The sequence below is a fragment of the Pleurodeles waltl genome, chromosome 6 (genome assembly GCF_031143425.1).
Source record: "Pleurodeles waltl isolate 20211129_DDA chromosome 6, aPleWal1.hap1.20221129, whole genome shotgun sequence".
NCBI lineage: Eukaryota > Metazoa > Chordata > Amphibia > Caudata > Salamandridae > Pleurodeles > Pleurodeles waltl.
Genome location: NC_090445.1, coordinates 1587078280 through 1587100320, shown reverse-complemented (window position 1 = coordinate 1587100320; position 22041 = coordinate 1587078280). Strand labels below are relative to the sequence as shown.

Sequence of the window (22041 nt, the reverse complement as noted above, 5' to 3'; positions counted from 1 at the left end):
CTCACTGAGGTATACAAAAAAGTCATACGTAGAATGCTTGAATTAATCTCAGGAACTGGCAATTACTTGGCCGCATCCCAATCCATTGTTATTTTGCACACCATGCCCCCTCAGTTTCGACCCAACCTGGGCTGGAATGTGCCCTGAGTAACTACCATTGTCTGAGGTTAACTTGCGTGTTCTATCCATCACTTTTATGTATACTTCACAGCATTGAAACATAGCAACAACTTTATTTCAATACCCTTCTCAGCTAGTCCACTTCTCCTTTGAGTGATCACGTTCTGTAAAACAGTTGCAGTTACACTCCTAAGCCTAAAAAACAACCTAGATATAAACTTTTCCTACAACATAAGACGTAGTACTTATTCTGACCATATTGGCTAAGTTTTAATCAGTGTGATGATTATTTTTTTGTATTGCTCTGCAGGACAGCTGAAATCATGTTTATTTGACAAGCAACAGATCTGCATTACAGTTTGAAAGTTAAGTAGTTATTCTGTGAGTATCCCACTTTGTGGGACTTTAAAATTAGGCAAAAGGAATAACCGACCATGCCTTAAAACTGCTGTATGAAATCAATTAGGTTATTCGGCATCCTAACCACTCTTAAGTACATGGATGTTTGAATAACAGCATGAAGCAAATGAATTTGCTTTGCCAGTGAAGTAAATGATTCAAAGAGAATTATGACTGCAGCCTAATTAATATAAAGAGTACCTGCAGAAGCAGAAATAGGTTTATGCATATCTTATACCGTTGTAAAACATGCATTTTGTTTGTTAGACCCTGGTCTTGAATCTTGTCCTAATGTTTGAAAAAAGTCTGTTTCTTCATCAAGAAATAACCCTTCTCTGTCCCATTCAATTGTAATTATGTGAGTGGGACTCGTGTGGCCTTATTGTTTAAATCAAGAAACCTCAAAAACACCTCTCATGACACATCAAGACCTACAATACATTAGTTATATGTATCCCAGGAAGAGAACCCCAGAAAGTACAGGGCACCAACGGTGCTGATGAGTCAGTAAGTTGCTGAGAGGTTGTCACCTTGTGAAAATCTGAACCCAGAAATTAACAAAGTATGGACATGAACATCTCTAGATTAAACTAGTAAATTGCAATGTCTGTAACATCTGTCCTACTCAACTAGAAGCAATTATGTTTTAGCCAAAATCAGCAGTTAGTGTTGCAAATCCTTAGTTATGCAGTATTTGCCTTCGAACCACAATATTGATCATAAGCAGAAGGTGACACCCAGAAATCATAAAAAGTACTAAGACCAAATCACAAAAGAACAGACGGAGTACCCGTCACAGCCAGCTCTTCATTACAGCAATGTGGTTTAAAGTTTGATATTTTGTTAAATACATGATTGTAAGCATGTTTTAACATTAATTGACAATAATATGATCAAAAAGATGAACGAGAACAAAACCATAGCATTTCAAAGGAACACACCAGCTACCAGGCGGAACACAGTGCGGATTCCATGTTTCTGGCCATTCATTTTACCACTATTATCTGTAAACATCCTTTACACTGGCTGCCTTGGAGTGACGGTCTCTCGTGCCAGATATTCCATGATACCGGAGTCTTTAGTTTTTCCTTGTTTTGGGCCGAGCACTTGTGCACATTCTTACCAATGTTGGCAGTTCAGTAGGCCACAGTTTGTGGGTACACATCTGAGGATATGCTGCATGCCTGGGATTCCCATGTTAGGGGACAGGGGCCTTTGCCTGTTGTCATGGAGATGTGTGACTTCGGGGTGGTTAAAATAACCCGGCCTGCTGGGGTTATCATCAGTACAAATACGTCCAGTTGTGCGATGCTAGGTACAGTGTGTGACACCTTCTTACGGCCCACACGGAGCACAGACACACACGTGCCTGCTCCAACACATTAACACCGCAGACAGTAACTATCACTGTGACATGCTGACACGGGCCTCCTGTCTAGGGGGCGCACGCGTCGTCTCTGTACACACGATACAGCTGCCGTGTAATAAGGTACTCCTTTTTAGTCTCGGTATCTTGTGACTAGACTTTGTGATTACGATTCATTTAGGTCTCCCTCAAAATCTTACTGCAAGTTCAAACGGAGGCTGGCTGGCTGCCTAGTTAGTCACACATTCCGTAGAACGAGCCGTAGGCAGCTTTCACTAGCTACAGGCTTCGTGACTAGGCCCGGGCAAAATTTCTGCTATGCTGACGTAATCTTCTGTACTATCCGTAGTTTTGTGTTACCCAAAATTCTCTAAATTGCGCTCTTATGCGCCACGTGTGTCAATATTTTAGAGCAAGGGCACCGAAATAACGTAACCGATCAGAACATGAGTTGCTGCCGTATGAGTCGCTTCTGTTTTTTGCGCAGTTTTCTTTAGAGCCAAATGCATACTCGTCTCCAAAATGGACGCAAGGATGCCATACACACTAAAATATAGCACCAAATGGCGGTTTTACATTTCATGTAATTTTCCTGAAATGTCGTGTAATCACGCAAATGCAAATTGCGAGGATTTCGCATACTCCTAAAATCAAGACCTGCTCTTTTATGTCCCTCTGTCTGCCCGAAGGAGACTGATATTACATGGTATCCATTACTCGCGGTCCAACACTACACGGAGCTCTGGGGGCGTGGCTGCGAGGGCTAGGATGGCGGACCCTTGAACGCTGCCTTCCCTTCCCAAGCAATTCCTCTATCAAAGCCCTCCGGATAGTGTCTACATCAGGGCCGACAGAGACCGACTCCGTGCCCCGGGGCTTGGGGAAGAACACTGGTGCATTTGACGACCTCCTAATGCACAACTGAGAGGCAGTGGCCTATTGGAACCCCCGCAGCATTGCTGGGCCTGGGAGTGGCCGCATTGGACTCTGGTCGGCAAATTGCCTGCCCTCAACCTGCGATCCCTGTGGGGACCCTCGAACCCTCTCCAGTGGGCACCTTAACGGACGTACCAGCCACAGTGCAGCATAAGGAGGTATGTGGCGCCTGGCTTCCCTCGGGTGCAGCGCCGCCTGATCTGCTGCTCCATACTACACGGCGGCCGCACCGGCCCTCCTGTTTGTGACGCCAGGCAGATTTAGTGCACCGGCATTGTGGCAGTAGCCTCTGGTCGGCTCCTTAACACTGCGAGGCCGGGGACGGAGACATCTGTGAAGATTTGGCAGGAGCAGCACTGGGGCAGGCAGATAGCGAGGGGATCCCCCCACCTCTAGAACTGCAAGGGCGACCGAGAGAACCACTGGAGTGAGGTCAGGCCCTGGGTATGGGGAGTCACTCACGCTACAGACTATCCTGTGCATTAGCCCGGGGATCATGACAATGCTAGATCATCTGCCTTATGAGACCAAAACAGACTTGAGGGCATCTCACTATTATGGATTGCAACTATATTGAATGACCCAGCCCCAGTTTGTTCGGACATGGGGTCTCCCTCCTAGATCAGGGCGGGCTGCACGTGCTGCGATGGTGGGATTCCTCGAAGCTGCTGTCTTGCACAGTCACTGGTGACCACCGCAAGCGGGCATGCACTCTGTTAATTGACTGTAGCTGGGTTGTTTGCTGCCCATGCTACCTACACGTAATGTCCATGAGATGGTAAACTCAACCTGCCAAGGATCCAGCTCACTCTCCTCTGCTGGCCCCACCACGGTGGGGCACCACCCTCTTCATCACAGCCTGAAGAGTGACATGCTGGACTCCATACTGAAAGCAAAAGAAAACTTGCAGGTCTGACTAGATTAGATAAATTAGTAGTTGCGAAAGAGACAAGGACCTGACAGCCAGTCTGGAAATGGAGAAGCAGGGTTTCGGGCCCTAGGCCCTTTCCAGCCCCTAAGAACAAAGACGCCATAGGAAGACGTCCTTACCTCACCTCTCTCGCCCTTGAAATGGAGACCGGAGAGGATGTCCCAGGGTGAAGTCAAGTAGTGTGGAGAGAGTCAGAAGGGAGTTGGGAGTGGGGGCCGTGACTTGGAGTCAACAGACTCAGTTACTGTCACTGACAAGCAGGGAGGAGAATGGTTAGTGAGAGCCAAGGCAGCGCCTCGAAACCCAAGAAATGTGCACGCAAATGGGAACCTGCAAAACTGAAAATCCTCTTCCAAAACTACTTGTTTGCATACAGATCGACATAGTCGAGCACTACAACCCAATAGTAAACAAATTTTAACGGTGAGTCTGGCCTCTATTTTCACAATACTCAGTTGAAGGAAAATCCACTCCGGTGGCAGCTTACTGCGCGTGAGTGGGGCGGGGCATTCACTCAGCTGATGGGCAGCAGTCCAACTTGAACGTAGAGATTCAAACTCTTCTCCGGCAGTTTTGTGCATTTTCGTTATCAAAAAATTAAAAAATGCCTCCTTTCAGTTTGACGAAAAAAATACACTCACTGGAACGATGGCACAAGCATTTGGTGAATTGGAAAATCTGCTAAAGGCTGAAGATTCCGGGACATTTTGGACGGAAAAGTACCTGTAGCAGACGTCTTCCAGTAAAGGAACTGGGACTGACTATCTTGCCACATCCTCTTGCTAATAGACCCCTTTCCCCCAGAGCCACCCTTGTGAATTTCCTAACACTTGCTGCCCTTCATTATTAGTTTTGTGTTGTACAGCAGTCGCGCAGTCTCCAGTCCCCACAAACAACTTCATATCAAGACCCTACATCAAGACAAGAAAGTATTTAAAAATGTCACATTTAGATTTAAACTATAGTTGCCTTCTCCCACCCCCTCCCAACTATTCGGAAATGGAGAATTAATGAGGCATTCCATTGCCGACCGACTTCTTTCACTCACACCTCTGAATAAGGTACGAGTCTCCGGCTAGACAGCACCCTTTGTCTTTTGATGTGGGGTATCAGTCCATGAAGTTCAAGATATGTCATGGTGGAGGCTTTTATCAGACATTTCAGCTCTACGGTCCTGCATGCAATTCGGCCTATTCCCCAACATGGAGCTTGATTGACAGCTGCCTGCTGCTTTCAGTTCGGACCACTCGCCGCGTGCCTTGCATTGCAGGGAGCAGGTATGAAGCCTAAAATGAACTACTTGCAATTCAGGATGAACCAATTCTAGTTCGAGACACATTTGACAGGCTTTGCCCTGCATTCATCAGGGCTATCTGAAGACGACTACCACAATTAGGCAGGGCAGGCATAAGAGCTCGCCGTGTTAAAGAGCAATTTCAGCCTGGCTGCTCTGAATATAAACCGAAGAACTCCTGGCAGGCAAAATGCACTCTCCTCCTGTTAGGCCTAATGGATGTTTATGGACATACATATTAATTTTCATGCATCTCGCCCATAAAAGGAGGCGAGACAGGAGAAGGATGTTAAATTCAATAAGTTCCATCCATTTTATGTAGATGTGCCTGCCTGGCTGAAGAGTGAGGTTTTTACATTTACTTCCACAGGGGGGTAAATGCTGCGTAATGTTCATGCACAGCCTGCCAGGCATTTCCATATGCAGTGCACGAGCCTCCTTTGGGATGGACTGCAGGTGAATTCTTCTCCTTTAGAGAGGACTCCCACTCTGGCTGGCCTTGAACCCAGATAATCTATGGGCACGCGCATATAGTTAAAGGGAAAGTTGTCTTCTTTACAATCCGCGGACGTGACAGCTCATGAAATAGGTCAAGAAACACTGCGAACTCCGCCAGAAGTTTACTGACTCATTTTTGTTACTTTTCTTTACACTCCATATACTGCGCAATTGCTCTTATACCCAGTACTAAGCCAGCACAAAGTAACCATTTCTCTCAAAAAGGGCCGTCCCCTATTACCAGTGCTTGAAATGGGAAAATAGACGTACAGGTACTCTGTACCAGAGTACCTGCTTGTTTCTGAGAAGTGCAAGTACTCTCTAATTACAAGTATTACGTTTTTCCTGAGAAGTGCAGGTACTCTTTGGTGTGGTCCAAGTAGTAGCTGACCGTTCACCTAGGAACCAGTTTATGCAACCACTCTTATTCTTTAATGGGATGGACAGATGGTAAAACATGGGAAGGATGAAGTACTGGTCCAGGCGGAAGGGAGAAGTATACAAAAACGTGATGGATGAAATGCCTGAATTAATCTCAGCCACTGGTAACTACTCTCGGCCACATCTCAGTCTATTATTTTGCACACCATGCCACCTCAGTTTGGACCCAACCATATGCAAATCAGGTCTGACCCTGCTCCAATGGGAACAGCTCAGTCCGAATTGCCAGGCCGGGACCTCCCTGAATTGGAACACAAGACCACATCTGGGCATACCTGTTCCACTTAGGGTGACATACTAAAGTATACAAAAAAGTGATGGGTGGAATGCTTGAATTAAGCTCAGCCACTGGTAGTTAGTCAGGCAGCACCCCAGTCAATTGTTATTTTTCACATCATGCCACCTCAGCTTGGACACAGTCATGTACAAATCAGTCTTGACCCTGCTCCAATGAGAACAGACTAGTTCAACCTGCCAGGCCAGATCCTCCCTGAACTGCAATACAAGCAAACCTGACAAAAAACATATCCACAGGCCACATGCTTAACAAGAAGCCCTTGAATTTTAGGACAAGTCATGGACTCACAGAAGGGCTGGAAATTGTATAGGATAGGCTAAGGGTTCACAGAAAAGCTCCTATATTGTAGGGCACGTCATGTTCTCACTCCAAGGCTTGAAAGATTAGGTGACATGTCATGGGTTCACAGAGTGGCTCTTAACATTACAGAATATGTCAAGGGAGTAGGGCAACGTTCTTTGCATAGAGAAAGTTGTGACTGACTAACAAAGGGAATTTCAGTGTGGAACATATGGACTGTTTAAGCCTTTAAAAGGTGTGACAGAGCATGTGCTGATTGAACCTTTCTCCATGCTGCATGTAGGAAGTTGGCTCTGTATATACTATCTCAAACTGAGATGTAGTGTGCACAGAGTCCAGGGGTTCCCCAAGAGGCTTTGACAGAGGCAATACTAGATAATACTAATGCTCTATTTGTGGTAGTGTGGTCGAGCAGTTAGGATTATCAGAGGGTAGTGTTAAGCATTTGTTGTACACACACAGGCAATAAATGAGAACACACACACACTCAATGACTTAACTCCAGGCCAATAGGTTTTATATAGAAAAATATTCTTCTCTTAAATTATTTTAGAACCACAAGATTCAAATTGCAGGTAAGTACATTATATGTAAGGGACTTTGCATAGGTAAAGATATAACTTTGAATCAAAACAGTAATATACATTGTTTTTCATAAAATGGCAATAAGCTATTTTAAAAGTGGACACTGCAAAATTCAACAGTTCCTGGGGGAGGTAAGTACAGCTTCGTTTTTGAGGTAAGTAAACCACTTACAGGTTCAGTCTCCGGGGCATAGACAGCCCACCGTTGGGGGTTCAAGTCAACCCCAAACACCCAGCAGCAGCAACACAGGGCCGGTCAGGTGCAGAGGTCAAAGAGGGGACCAAATAACATAGGCACCTATGGAGACTAGGGGTGCTCCGGTTCCAGTCTGCTGGCAGGTAAGTACCTGCGCCCTCGGGTAGCAGACCAGGGGGGGGTTTGTAGAGCACTAGGGGGGAGAGGAGGGAGGGGTCCCAAACAGGCACACAAAATACACCCTCAGCGGCACAGGGGCAGCCTGGTGCAGTGTGCAAACAAGGCATCAGGTTTTGTATTGAAATAAATGGAGGGACCCGGGGGTCACTCTGACGATACAGACATGGCACAGGGGAGCTTCTCGGGCCAGCCACCGACTGGGCAAGGGTGAGGGCCGCCTGCTGGTCACTGCTGTACCGGTGGTTGGTTCTCCACGGGCCTGGGGGCTGCGGGTGCAGTGCTTCTTCCAGGCGTCCGGTTTCTTTGTTACCGGGCAGTCACAGTTAGGGAGGTCCTCTGGATTCCCTCTGCAGGGTCATTGTGGGGGTTCAGGGAGGTCAGCCCAGAGTAGACATGTCGTCGGAATTGCCTGGGGCTCCTCTCTGACTGCTTAGTTTCTCCGGACACGGGCCAGGGGCGTTGGGTGCAGAGTGGTGGGGACTCACGCATCAGGAGTGAGGTGAGAGTCCCTTTGAAGATAGTTTCCTTTCTTCTAGTTGGGCAGAGCCGCTGCCCACAGGAGTTCTTGGTCCTCTGTGATGCAGGCAGTACCCTGGGGGCTTGTCAGGGGTCGCTGGTCCTGCAGAATGTGTTGCTTCCCTCCTTGCAGCTTTTCGAAGTAGGAGACAGGCTGGTAGGGCTGGGACCAAGTCAGTTGTCGTCTCCTTTTCTTCTCTGCGGGGTTTTCAGCTCAGCAGTCCTTCTTGTGAGGTCGTCAGGAAGCAGAAATCCTGGGTTCAGGGTCGCCCCTAAATACTGAATTTAGGGGTGTGTTAGGGTCACAGAGCAGCAGCCAATGGCTGTAGTCCTTGAGGGTGGCTACACCCTCCTTGTGCTCCCTCCCTTTGGGGAGGGGAGCACATCCCTATCCCTATTGGGCTAAATCCTCCAAAGCAAGATGGAGGATTTTCCAAGGAGGGGGGTCACTCCAGCTCTGGTCACCTTAGGGGTGGACCTGGCTGAGGGGTTGGCTCCTCCTTGTTTTCTCATTATCTCCTCAAACTTGCCGCCAAAAGTGGGGGCTGTGTCCGGGGGGGGGGGGCATCACCTCCACTAGCTGGAGGGCCCTGGGGCATTGTAACACAAAGCCTGAGCTTTGAGGCTCACTGCTAGATGTTACAGTTCCTGCAGGGGGAGAGGTGTGAAGGACCTCCACCCAGTGCAGGCTTTCTTTCTGGCCCCAGAGAGCACAAAGGCTCTCACCCCAGGGGGATCAGAAACTCATCTCTCAGTGGTAAGCTGGCACAGACCAGTCAGTCTTGCACTGAAGGATTGCGCAAAATACAGGGGGCATCTCTAAGATGCCCTCTGTGTGCATTTTTTAATAAATCCCAAACTGGCATCAGTGTGGGTTTATTATTCTGAGAAGTTTGATACCAAACTCCCCATTAAGTGTAGCCATTATGGAACTGTCAAGTTCGTTTTGACAAACTCCCAGACCATATACTTAATATGGCAACACTGTTCTTACAATGGTTAAGAATGGACTTAGACACTGTAGGGGCATATTGCCCATTCAGCTATGCCCTCACCTGTGGTATAGTGCACCCTGCCTTACGACTGTAAGGCCTGCTAGAGGGGTGACTTACCTATGCCACAGATAGTCCTTTGTGTGCATGGCATCCTGAGGCGGTTGCTATGTCGACTTTGCCTTTTTCTCCCCACCAACACATAATCTGCAATGGCAGTGTGCATGTTTTAGGTGGGGGGTCCCTTCGGGTGGCACAACACATGCTGCAGCCCTTAGGGACCCTCCCTGATCACAGGCCCCTTGGTACCACTGGTACCTTTTACAAGGGACATATCTGTGTGCCAGCGATGTGCCAATTATGGAAACAATGGTACATTTGTAGTGAAATAACAAGGGTGCTGGGGCCTGGTTAGCAGGATCCCAGCACACTTCTTAGTCAAGTCAGCATCAATATCAGACAAAAAGTGGGGGGTACTGCAACAAGCAGCCATTTTCCTACACTGCAGGACAGGGCATGGGCTCATTTAGAGAATAGCCATATTGAGCAACAGCCTAAGGCTTACTGAGTATCTCTACACTTGAGGAGAAAGCATGGGATAAATGAGAGTATCCCCACATTGTGAGGCATGTCTTTGGCATACTGATCCTCTCTACACTGTTGGACAGGACATGTGATCTTTAAAAGAATACCTACGTTGTACGCCATGGATCATCTAGAGAAGTAAGAGTTAATAACCTTAACAAATGATATTTATGATGGATACTATATCTTCATGCATAATCCTCACCCTATGTAAATCCATTGGTGCAAGATTGAGTATGGAACCTTTTTTTCTAGCAGTACCTCTCGAACCCGCCAGAAGGCACCAAGCAAATCCAATGCAGTGAACTCCAAGTTGGCCAAATCAATCCCATCTGAATCCGAACCAAGGTGGTCTTATGTAAGAGTGAATCAATGAGTCCAAGTAGAGCAATAAACGCTGTCCCTGAAAGGATGTTTTGACCTTACCTCTAGCCAGCCAGAGGATTTCTTCTAGTTTTGAGGACTGCCGGAGCTGAATACTGACAACAGCATCAGAGATCACACTGAAAAATTAGATGATACTAGTAGTGATGGCATCTTAGATGTTGGGCACCTTCTGTAGAAGCAACACCAATGCTGAAGCTGTAAAAGTGTAGATTGGTGTGCCGCTGGACCACATCCAACGGAATTGCCAAGTTATAAGTATCTGACCTGCCCTTGGCAGAAGGCAGAGACCTAAGGGAAGGAGGTACAGCCCCAAAAAGGTCATACATCCGTCAGCTGCTGAAAAGCCTTAATGTGAATATGATTGTCAGACATAGCTGGGGACTCTGATCAAGGCTTCTCGAGAACCAGAATTGGCTCAGTGGAAGAAGTGGGACTCAGGAATAGTGCTGCTGACTAAGAATAATCCTAGGAGTGGGGCCATTTCTTAGACAATGGATAAGAGCAATGGTTTTTCTGTGGTGTTTCTTGTGATAAAACCCTCTATTATCTATCAGAACACTTACTATTTAAGAGTACACTTTCTGGTCTAAGCCAAGAATGACATCCTCCTACACCAAGATGCCCATCAGTTCCTTAGAAGCAAAGGAATCACATGTTGAGGGATCCCAATCAAGCCTCAGGCACCACATGCTGGTGTTGTGGGGTTCATACAGGGATATCTTTGTGCAACAACGTTAACAAAGTTTGACACTCAAACCTTAGGAAGTGACATTTGACCTAAACTGCTACATAAGGATTGTGTGAAAACCAGCTAGCTCCAGACCTGCATCAGAAAGGTGTGGTAAACAGGCACGGATACCAGCACACCAGGTTGTGGTAGATACAGGCCAGTGTCATCACTTCCTGGACGGACTAAGTTGTGACTAAATTTGTGTTGCTATCTGCAAATGCTGAAGAGGTATTGCTTAAGATACAGCCTGGCGCCTGGGTATTAATAAGAAACAACAGCTTTAAGTACACTAGAGTTTCAAATAATAGTTGGCAAATGTATTTAATTGAACTTAGCCTGCAAAAGAATAATTGCTTTAGATTAACACCTATCAGGACTTTCTGCCAACACATATTTAACAACAAACATTTGACAGAAGTTGCTTTTGGGAGGTATGTTAATCAAAGCCTGGAAAGATTAAAGATGAATTAGAATATACATTTAACAGACTAGCAATGGGTAGGAGAATGTGTTGAAGGTTGTGTGTTCACACACCTCGAACAGCAATGCCAAACGCTAGTCCCTCATGCCCAGATCTTATGAGTGGGTGGTATAAGCAGGGCTCAGCAGCAGCCGCAGAGGCAGGCATACAAACAAGGCACAATGTTTCTTGCAAATATAGGATCACTAGCACAGTAGGCCCGTGACAACTCACCATCCACAACGGCTGTTTTCACTGGTTCTATTCGGGACACTATTTCTGCGAGGTCAGTGAAGGAGGCATTCGGGCAAGTGTTCAGCTGCAAAGGAAACCCGAAAACAACATAGTGAAGTAAAATTCTAACACTAAGATAAAAACTTTAACTGTATAGAGCTGTGCAGCCCTATCATTTTTTTGTGAAAACCAGAAGAAACTTTTCTAATGCTTACATAATTTCAATTACCATATGTCAAATTATCACTACTAATACAGTGCTAATGCATCTCACGCAAGGTTATAAACATCATATTGCCATAAAGCAACAAGCATTACCTTCAGTCTCTTCTATCACACGACTGAGCTCGTAACTAACATGATGAATTCATTCTACATTATCCATCAGGTTGTCAAACGTCTATACTTTTCTACCGTTAAACAATCCAAAATAGGCACCTAACACTAACTTCAATGTTCTGTGGCTGTTTCAATCAGCAATCTTGATCCCTGCTCCCACAGTCTTTAGCCTTCCTGGAATGTCACAACTTTCAATCTCCTTCCCTCAACTCGACTCACAGTAATTATTTTATCTAAGCTACTATTATTGTCTCTACCCATACAACCCTACATTCTACATAGCTTTCTTGTTTAACACAAAAACCTCACTTAGGTTCTGATGGACAAGTTACTTACCTTTGGTAATGTCTTATCTGGTAAAGACAATATCTAGTTGCAGATTCCTTATCTTAGAAATTCCCCAGGTGTCAGTCTGGATCTGGAGATATTTCTTGAGCAGTACCTCTGCGTGTAGTTAGGTGGCATCCATCGGCTCCACGTTTGTCGTCGGCATCTTCAACACTGAATATGACATTGAGGGTCCTATATATATATATATATATATATCTTTTCACTGAGAAATGCCAGTGATCCTTTGTCATTCGATAGCAAGATGGTGGCATGGATGGAGGGGTCGTTTCTAAGGGAAGGGAGTAATCCCTTCAGACTGTCTGCAAAACCCACCTGTCCGATGTTGTGGACTGCCAGCAGAGCAGGTGATGAAGGATCTTGCCTCCGACTGGTCCCTGGTAGGGAATCGTCAGATTAGGTAGGTTTGGAGACATCTGTAGAGGGCACCAGGGGGCAGTGACCTTATTAACACCCTAGAAGTCCACTAAAACAGAACAGGGGAAGAACGGATAACGAAGTAGAGTATTTACCAAAAAAAAAGGTTGCAAATGAAAATGACTTATTCTTCTGCTAAATACCACCACGTAATAATTTCTTACTGTAGGAAAGTGCCACTGTTGGCATGGTTACCCCCCACCTTTTGCCTAGTGTTGATGCCAACTTTGAAAGTGTGCTGGGATCCTGCTGACCAGGCCCCAGCACCAGCAATTGACACACCCTTGGCACACAGTTAAGTCCCTTGTAAAAGCTAACCATGGTACCAAGGGCCCTGTGGCCAGGGAAGGACCCCCAGGGCTGCAGCATGTATTATGCCACCCTAGGGGACCCCTCACCAAGCACATGTACACTGCCCTTGCAGCTTGTGTGTGCTGGTAGAGAGAAAAAGGCGAAGTAGACATGGCACCCCTGTCAGGGTGCCATGCCCACAAACCACTGCCTGTGACATAGGTAAGACACCCCTCTAGCAGGGCTTACAGCCCTAAGGCAGAGTGCAGTATACCACAGGTGAGGGGATAGCTGCATGAACAATATGTCCTTACAGTCTCTAAGTCCATTCTAAGACATTGTAAGTGCAGTGTAACCATAATGCATATATGGTCTGGGAGTTTGTCATTAGGAACTCCACAGCTCCATAATGGCTTCACTGAATGCTAGGAAGTTTGATACCAAACCTCTCAGCACAATAAACCCCACTGATGCCAGTGTCGGATTTATTGAAAAATGCACACAGAGGGTATCTTAGAGATGCTCCCTGTTTGGTAGCCAAACTGTTAGAGTAGCACTGACCGGTCTGTGCCAGCCTGCCATTTTCAGTTAAGTTTCTGACCACATGCGGTGAGAGCCTTTGTTCTCTCAGTGGGCAGAAACAAAAGCCTGTCCTGGGTGGAGGTGCTTCACACCTTCCCCCTTCAGGAACTAACACCTGGCGGTGAGCCTCAAAGGCGCAAGCGTCGAATTACAGTGCCCCAGGGCACTCCAGCTAGTAGGGTTGCCCGTCCCGAGACAAAGCCCCACTTTTGGTGGCAAGTCGGGTGGAAAAAGTAGGGAAAACAGGCTGGAGTGACCACCCTTAATGTGTCCAGAGCTGAGGTGACCCCCTACCTGCAGAATCCTCCATCTTGGTTTGAAGGACGGGGACCAATAGGATTAGGGTTGTGCCCCCCTTCTGCTGGCACAAAGAGGGTGTTGCTACTCTCAGGGACAGTGGCCATTGGCTACTGCCCTCCGACCCCTCTAATGCCCCTAAATACAGGATTTGAGGGCCTTCCTGAACCCAGCTCACCAGATTCCTGGTGACCGGACAAGAAGAAGGTCTGCATAACTAAAAAACCCGGCAGAGAAAAAAAGAAGACGACAACTAACTTGGCCCCAGCCCTACCAGCTTGTCTCCTGCTTCAAAGAACTTGCAAAAGAACAGCGACGCATCCAGCATGACCAGTGACCTCTGCCAAGTTCCAGAGAACTGCCCTGCACCCAAAAGGACCAAGAACTCCAGAGGACAGCAGCCCTGTCTAAGAAGAAAACAAAAACTAAGGTCTGCAATTTCACTCCGAATGCGTGAGTCCTAACCACTCTGCACCCGACACCCATGGCCTGTGTCCAGGTGGCCCAACCAGCTAGAGAAGATCTCGAGGCAGTTCTGAGCAAGTGCCCACCCTGGGTTGACCTCTCCACCACTCCACGATGACGCCTCCAGAGGGAATCCTGAGGACACCCCTGATCGCAAAGCTCTGGATGAAGAAAACCGACACCTAAAGACAAACTGCACCCGCAGCCCTCAGACCTTCGAGAACCCGACCTCGGGTGCAGCAACATTCAGCAGGCTGTCCTCCTCCCTGTCCAGCCTGTGGTTTGCCCGAGACGACCCACTGGACCTCACCTGCAGCCTCTGAGTGACCCCTGGGGCCCTCTCATAGAGAATCATTTGAGACCCAACATCTTGTTTGCACCCTGCACCCGGCCGCCCCAGCGCAACTGAGGGTGTATGTTTGGTGCCTACTTGTGGCCGCCCCAGTGTTCCTCTTAACCCCCCAGGTCTGCCCTCCGAACTTGCAGGTACTTACCTGCTTGCAAAATTGAAACCAAGTGCCCCAGTCTCCGTAGGAGCCCATGTTAATTTTGCCTACACTTTGATCTCTGTACCCGGCCGGCCCTGTGTTGCTGGTGGTGGGTGCTTGGGGTTAAATTGAACCTCAACCTGTGGACCTAACCCCCGGAGACCAGAACTGTAAGTGCTGTACTTACCTGAAAATTGATCTAAATGTTCTTCCCCAAGGAACGGTTTCTCAAAATTGCAGTGTCAAGTTTTAAAACAATTATTGCCAATAATTCAAAAACTGTACTACTTATCGATTTCAAACAAAGTACGGTTGATCCATGTGTGAAATACTAATCTATTAAAGTACTTACCTGCAACTTGAATCTTGTGGTTCTAAAAATAAATTAAGAACATACATTTTTGCTATATAAAAACCTGGAGTTAAGACACTGAGTGTTTGCTTCTTCTATTTTCTATGTGTGTACAACAAATGCTTTGCACTACCCTCTGATAAGCCTAACTGCTCGACCACACTACCACAAAAGAGAGCATTAGTATTATCTACTTTAGCCTCTGTTAAGCCTCTCTGGAACCCCTGGACTCTGTGCACACTATATCTCATTTTGATACAGTATATAAAGAGCCAGCTTCCTACACTCACCTTATGCAAAGATACCAAAGTTGTACTTTCCAAAAGGTAGAGGCTTCGAGGAGCGAACTTCATACAAGGAAATCCTGCAGGACCTAGGAGGCAAAATGTCCTTCTATGTGAACCTGCAAATGAAGGCTGCAATACATTTTGAAGGTGCACAGATGTACTTGTAGCTGCTTGGCAGACAGTCAGCGCTGGAACAATCCTGGCTAAGACCATACTTTGGCTTTTTCTTTTTTTTGTAGAATGAGCCCAAAGGAGCATCTTAAGTAAGCCTGAGTGAAAATGTAATTACATCGGACTACTTGGCTTAATTTTGATAATTTCAAGTACCAAAATGTATGCAAAATTACGAAGATTATACCATTTCACCACATTATGTAAATTCAGGGAGAAATTTTAACGAGAGATGTACCGGCTGGCTAATTTCTAAATGAAAGCGGCATTTGAGGTGCATTTTTACCTGAGTTGTCCATTTGGGTAATTTTTGAGCGTGAACTTACAAATCCGAACACTAATTGTAGAGATCTGAACGTGAGCGGCAGTTCCTTTAACGTGGACATTCAACAAACATTTCAGGTAGATTTTCTATCCATGCGGACCATTTGGGTGATTTTTGAATCAACTACAAATCCAAATGCGAAAGGCAGTGTTCTGAATGCCAATGTAACTACATTCAATTTAATTACATTTTCAAGTTGAATTTTACCTGGAATGTTTGGGTAATTTGAGTGCAAGTTGCAGTTTGGTTAATTACGTATAATTTTGCATAATTACACTACACAAAATTGTGCATGGTATGCCCACTCAATCTTATGTGGCCAAGGCATAGCAAATCTGTATGCAGGGGATGATCCATTTGCATAATGTCAGTTTCTAAAATGCCTTCCCTTTTTTAGCACCAGGGAACTCCTCAATGAGCTGATCTTGAACTCTCTGCTGCTTAGTCCAATCGAGGTAAAAGCTAAGCACTCTCTTAGGGTCCAGCATGTGAAGCTTATTTATCTTGTTTAAGTTATTAGGCAGAGAGAAAACTGGGGAGTATAAAAGACTGGCCGATTCTTCAGTAGAAAGGACGATAGAGTCCAAAGCACCAACTTGTCTTGAAAGAAGGTGATATACGGTTGTTGCACTGACAGTGTCTGCATTTCAGAGACATGGAGTGTGGAAATAATCGCAATGAGGAAAACAGTCTTTAGGGTCAGTGTCTTCAATAAACAGCTGTGTATAGGCTCAAAAAGCATGGATATTAAGGTTAGGACCAAGTTAAGTTCCCACTTTGGCATAACAAAAGGTTCAAGAGGAAACACATATGTAGGCTCTTTCAAAAACACATCCCAACTGGTGAGTAAAAACAGTAAAGGCTGGTTAGGCAAAACCAGAAAGGCAGAGAAGGCCAAAAAATAAATGTTTGCCAAAAATAATGTTTAATAGTGACCACAGCAAGGCCAAGCTAGGTAAAATGCGGGACGAATGTAAGTGTATCAGCAAGTTAAGCCTGCAACTGATCAATCTGAAGGTTCATGCACCAGGCCACAAACTTTGCCCAAATTTCCAGAATAAAACGCCTTTGTGATTGGATGGTGCGCAGCCAATATGACATCTAGCACTTTTGTGGGGAGCTCAAAACCACTCAGCTGGCTCTACTCCATCTCTACACATGAAGATGTAGGATGCAGAGTTTCAGATGAAGAAAGCTGCTTTATTGCTGTGGCAGATTCAACCCCCAGATGTAGATGGACTGGAGGGCGAATGCCCAGTAGCCCAGGACACCACGCACTCCGAGGCCAACCTGGGGCTATCAGCATGTCTCTTCAGATCTTCTTCAGAACTCAGGGAGGTAGTGGCAGGAATGGGAACATATAGTGGCGACCTTAGTCTCACAGAAGTTGAAGCGCATCTTGCAGGGGAGCCTTGAAGTAGCAAATAGTGCAAGCACAGTATGCATTCTCAGCCTTAGCAAAAAGATATACCCAAGGCACACCTTGACCCACCCTGCTGGTGTAGATGTCCCTCATGACCAGTTAGAAGGGCATCTGCTGTGCTTCTCTGCCCTGGCATTCAGGATCCTGCCTTTGAACGTGCACAGAGGTGCTCTTTGTAGAAGGAAGAAAACACCTGGAGAATCAGAAGGATGCCATCCAGCAGAAGAAGTTTGCTGCTGCACCTGTGCTCTTACAGAGCACAATCTCCACCTCACCCTGGTGGCTTCCCTGGTCCAGAGCTGATGCATCTGTCACCACTGTCAGCTCTGGATGGTTGGAGTTCTTCTTTCACCATTAAAGTTCATGGGAAGCCTCGCCTGACACACAGATGTGGTCCTTGAAGTATCCCTTGCTGAGCCCATTTAAAGCAAGGGTTTCACTGGAGAGTCCGATAATGCACAAGCAGGATAAAAGAGAAGGAACTGGAGGAGGGGTTGACAAAAAGGGAAGGACTTAACTTTGATGGACAACTTGCAGAACCTCATGGTCCGAGGTAACTGTTCACCAACTAGACAGAAATGTTCACCAGGTAACATATAAAAATCATATTCTGTATCACTCCCTCAGACCCCTCACACACAACTCTTCAGTGATTCCCTAACAGAGAAACAGAGCTGTTTGGTGGCAAAGGTAGCAGGGGGAGAGGAAGACTAGGACTGACCATGCTGTTGTGGCCCTGTCCTCTGTCACCACCATGCCCTCAGGAGCCCTGAAGTACAAGTTACTTACCGTCGGTAACAAAATATCTGGTAGAGACATATTCTAGTTGCAGATTCATTACCTTAGAATTTTCCCCCAGGCGTCAGACTGGATCCGGAGATTTTTCTTCGAGCAATACCCTTGCACGTCAGTAGGTGGCGTCGGTCGACTCCACAGGCGTCGTAGGCATCTTGGTCACAGTGATGACGTCAGGAATAGTACATAGACACCGCCCTTGTGCAGTGACGTCAGTTTCTTTTAACGACTTTCCACGCCAGAGCGCAGAGCTGCTAAGAACACTGAGATTGGTGCGCCAGAGCCAAGGACCTGAAAGGGGGGAATCCTTGTCCCTAGAAATCAGTCCGCAAGCGGGGAGGATGGGTGGGCGGTAAGAAATCTGCAACTAGAATATGTCTCTACCAGATATTTAGTTACCGAAGGTAAGTAACTTGTACATCTGATAGAGACTTCTAGTTACAGATTCCTTACCTTAGAATAGATACCCAAGCAATGCCATCCTCGGTGGTGGGCTGCGAACTAAGATCATACTAGAAAGTCCTGTAGGACCGAACGACCAAAGTAGCCGCCCCGACGGACCTGTCTATCCAGGCAGTAATGATTAGCAAACGTGTGCATGGATGCCCACGTAGCTGCCTGACAGATATCTAGGACAGGAACTCCGCATGCTAACGCCGTGGATGCAGCAGTGGCGCTGGTAGAATGAGCCCGCAAGCCATCAGGAGGTTGCTTTTCTGCCATAGCGTAGCACATTTTGATGCAAAGTAGCACCCATTGAGAGATGATACGCTTCTGCACCGCTTTCTCTTTCTTCGCACCCACATATCCAACAAAGAGTTGATCTTCCACCCGGAAGTCTTTAGTACGATTGAGATAGAACGCCAACGCTATTTTTTGGGTCCAGACGGTGGAGTCTCTCCTCCTCATGGGAAGGATGTGGGGGTGTGTAGAAGGTAGGCAAAGTGATGGATTGGCCTACATGAAATGGTGTAACCAACTTAGAAAGGAAGGAAGCTCTAGTGCGTAACACCACTTTGTCAGGGTGCACAGACAAGTATGGAGGCTTTGAAGAAAGGGCCTGAAGCTCACTCACCCTGCGAGCAGAGGTGATAGCGATGAGAAAGACAGGTTTGAATGTGAGGAGCCACATGGGACAATTATGCATTGGCTCAATCTCAACGCATGAAGGCGGAGGTTGGACAGGTTCGGGTGGAGGAACGTCCCCTGCTGCTGCGACAGAAGATCCGCCCGAAGAGGCAGTCTGAGTGGAGGATCGATGGACATGCTCAATAGCTCTGGATACCACACTCTTAGAGCCAAGTCCGGAGCCACCAAGATGACTTGGGCCCGTCGTTCTTGACCCCAATACTACCGCCATGTGGTACTCCAACAATCAAGGCGGGGGAGCGTCCTGGACCTTTTGTCAGGAGGCACTACGCCTCTGGACATGGCTGGAACATCAGGGTATTACCCTGATGGTTCAACATCTGGCGGGCTTTCTCAACACCAGAGCAGATGAACTTAGCCACCGACGCACTGTCAATCACAAATGGCGCCTCCATCCAGAGGTGGCGCGCGGTCTCTTTCTCAAGTGGGGAGAGCCTTGGTTAGATCTGTTCGCCTCTGCAGAGCACACGCAATGTCAGCTAGTTTGCGCGTTGGAGTTTCCAAGGCAGCACTCGCTCTGAGAAGCTTTTCATCTTGAGTGGAACTCCGGACTCCTTTGCGCGTTCTCTTCAACAATGCAGGCAGGCACAGGGGGGGCTCCTCGGGGTAGCCACCGCCTGGGGTAGCCACCACATGGGCTAGGCAGAGGGCTGCCTGGGGGTCACAACTGCACTGGAGTTCGGTTCCTTCAGGTCCTGGGGGATGCGGGTGCAGTGTTGGTTCCAGGCGTCGGGTCACTTGTTACAGGCAGTCGCGGTCAGGGGGAGCCTCTGGATTTCCACTGCAGGCGTCGCTGTGGGGGCTCAGTGGGGTTGTCTCTGGTTACTCACGGGCTCGCAGTTGCCGGGGAGTCCTCCCTGAGGTGTTTGTTTTCTGTAGGTCGAGACGGGGGCGTCAGGTGCAGAGTGGAAAGTCTCACGCTTCCGGCGGGAAATGTGGAGTCTTTAAAGTTGCTTCTTTGTTGCAGATGGTTGAACAGAGCCGCTATTCACGGGAGCTTCTTGGTCCTTTGGGTGCAGGGCAGTCCTCTAAGGCTTCAGAGGTCGCTGGTCCCTGTTGGATGGTGTCGCTGTTGCAGTTTTCATCGAAGTAGGGAGGCAGGCCAGTGGGGCTGGGGCCAAATCAGTTGGCATCTCCGTCTTCACTGCAGGGCTTCAGGTCAGCAGTCCTTCTTCTTCTTTAGGTTGCAGGAATCTAGTTTCCTAGGTCCTGGGGGCCCCTAAATACTGAATTTAGGGGTGTGTTTAGGTCTGGGAGGGCAGTAGCCAATGGCTACTGTCCTTGAGGGTGGCTAAACCCTCTTTGTGCCTCCTCCCTGTGGGGAGGAGGGCACATCCCTAATCCTATTGGGGAAAGCCTCCTTCTACAAGATGGAGGATTTCTAAAAGTAAGAGTCACCTCAGCTCAGGACACCTGAGGGGCTGTCCTGACTGGGGAGTGACTTCTCCTTGTTTTTCTCATTATCTCCTCCAGCCTTGCCGCCAAAAGTGGGGGCAATGGCCGGAGGGGCGGGCATCTCCACTAGCTGGGATGCCCTGTGGCGCTGTAACGAAGGGGGTGAGCCTTTGAGGCTCACCGCCAGGTGTTACAGTTCCTGCAGGGGGAGGTGAGAAGCACCTCCACCCAGTACAGGCTTTGTTCCTGGCCACAGAGTGACAAAGGCACTCTCCCCCTGTGGCCAGCAACATGTCTGGTGTGTGGCAGGCTGGCAAAAACTAGTCAGCCTACACTAGAAGTCGGGTATGTTTTCGGGGGGCATCTCTAAGATTCCCTCTGGGTGTATTTTACAATAAATTGCACACTGGCATCAGTGTGCATTTATTGTGCTGAGACGTTTGTTACCAAACTTCCCAGTTTTCAGTGTAGCCATTATGGTGCTCTGGAGTTCGTGTTTGACAGATTCCCAGACCATATACTCTTATGGCTACCCTGCACTTACAATGTCTAAGGTTTGGCTTAGACACTGTAGGGGCATAGTGCTCATGCACTTATGCCCTCACCTGTGGTATAGTGCACCCTGCCTTAGGGCTGTAAGGCCTGCAAGAGGGGCACCTTACCTATGCCACAGGCAGTGTGAGGTTGGCATGGTACTCTGAGGGGAGTGCCATGTCGACTTAGTCATTTTCTCACCACCAGCACACACAAGCTGTGAAGCAGTGTGCATGTGCTGAGTGAGGGGTTCCTAGGGTGGCGTAAGACATGCTGCAGCCCTTAGAGACCTTCCCTGGCATCAGGGCCCTTGGTACCAGGGGTACCAGTTACAAGGGACTTACCTTAAGTGCCAGGGTTGTGCCAAGTGTGGAGACAAAAGTACAGTTTAGGGAAAGAACACTGGTGCTGGGGCCTTGTTTGCAGGGTCCCAGCACACTTTCAAATCATAACTTAGCATCAGCAAAGGCAAAAAGTCAGGGGTAACCATGCCAAGGAGGCATTTCCTTACATCCGTGGTTATATGTTCCCAGTGGGGCGGGTGATGGCGGATTCTGCCACCAACTGGGTGGGAGTGAGGGAACGGATTAGGAAGGTTTGGAGGCTGCTGCGAGGGCCGAGGTAGACTGGACAGACCTCTGGTTCCCTGTCCCATGGCCACGTAGGATTCTACGCCCCCGGCCACGCATAGGCTGTGCAGCGTGCATGGCCCGGTGGCTGGGTTGAGGACGCAACAGGGCGCCCCTTCCGTGGCCACGAAAGGGACGAAATGCGGACTGTGGGGGGCGTGTGGCGGAAGAAAGGCCAAGGGACCGAGCCGTAGCCCGGGAATCCTTAAACCTCTCCAAGGCCGAGTCCGCTCTGTCTCCGAAGAGACAGTTGAAATCAAAGGGCATGTCCATGAGTGACTGCTGGACATCCCCCGAGAAGCCAGAA

At 47.8% G+C, this 22041-nt stretch overlaps 1 protein-coding gene across 2 annotated transcripts in view; it reads right to left on the bottom strand.

Moving 5' to 3' along the window:
* Nucleotides 1-22041, bottom strand: part of PNPLA7 (patatin like phospholipase domain containing 7) — a 1294112-nt gene that overhangs the window by 15454 nt on the left and 1256617 nt on the right. For both annotated transcript variants that reach the window (XM_069241381.1, XM_069241380.1), the window contains exon 34: nucleotides 11448-11532. In XM_069241381.1, coding sequence (XP_069097482.1) covers nucleotides 11448-11532 — 85 coding nt within the window. The remainder of the gene's footprint in view (nucleotides 1-11447; nucleotides 11533-22041) is intronic.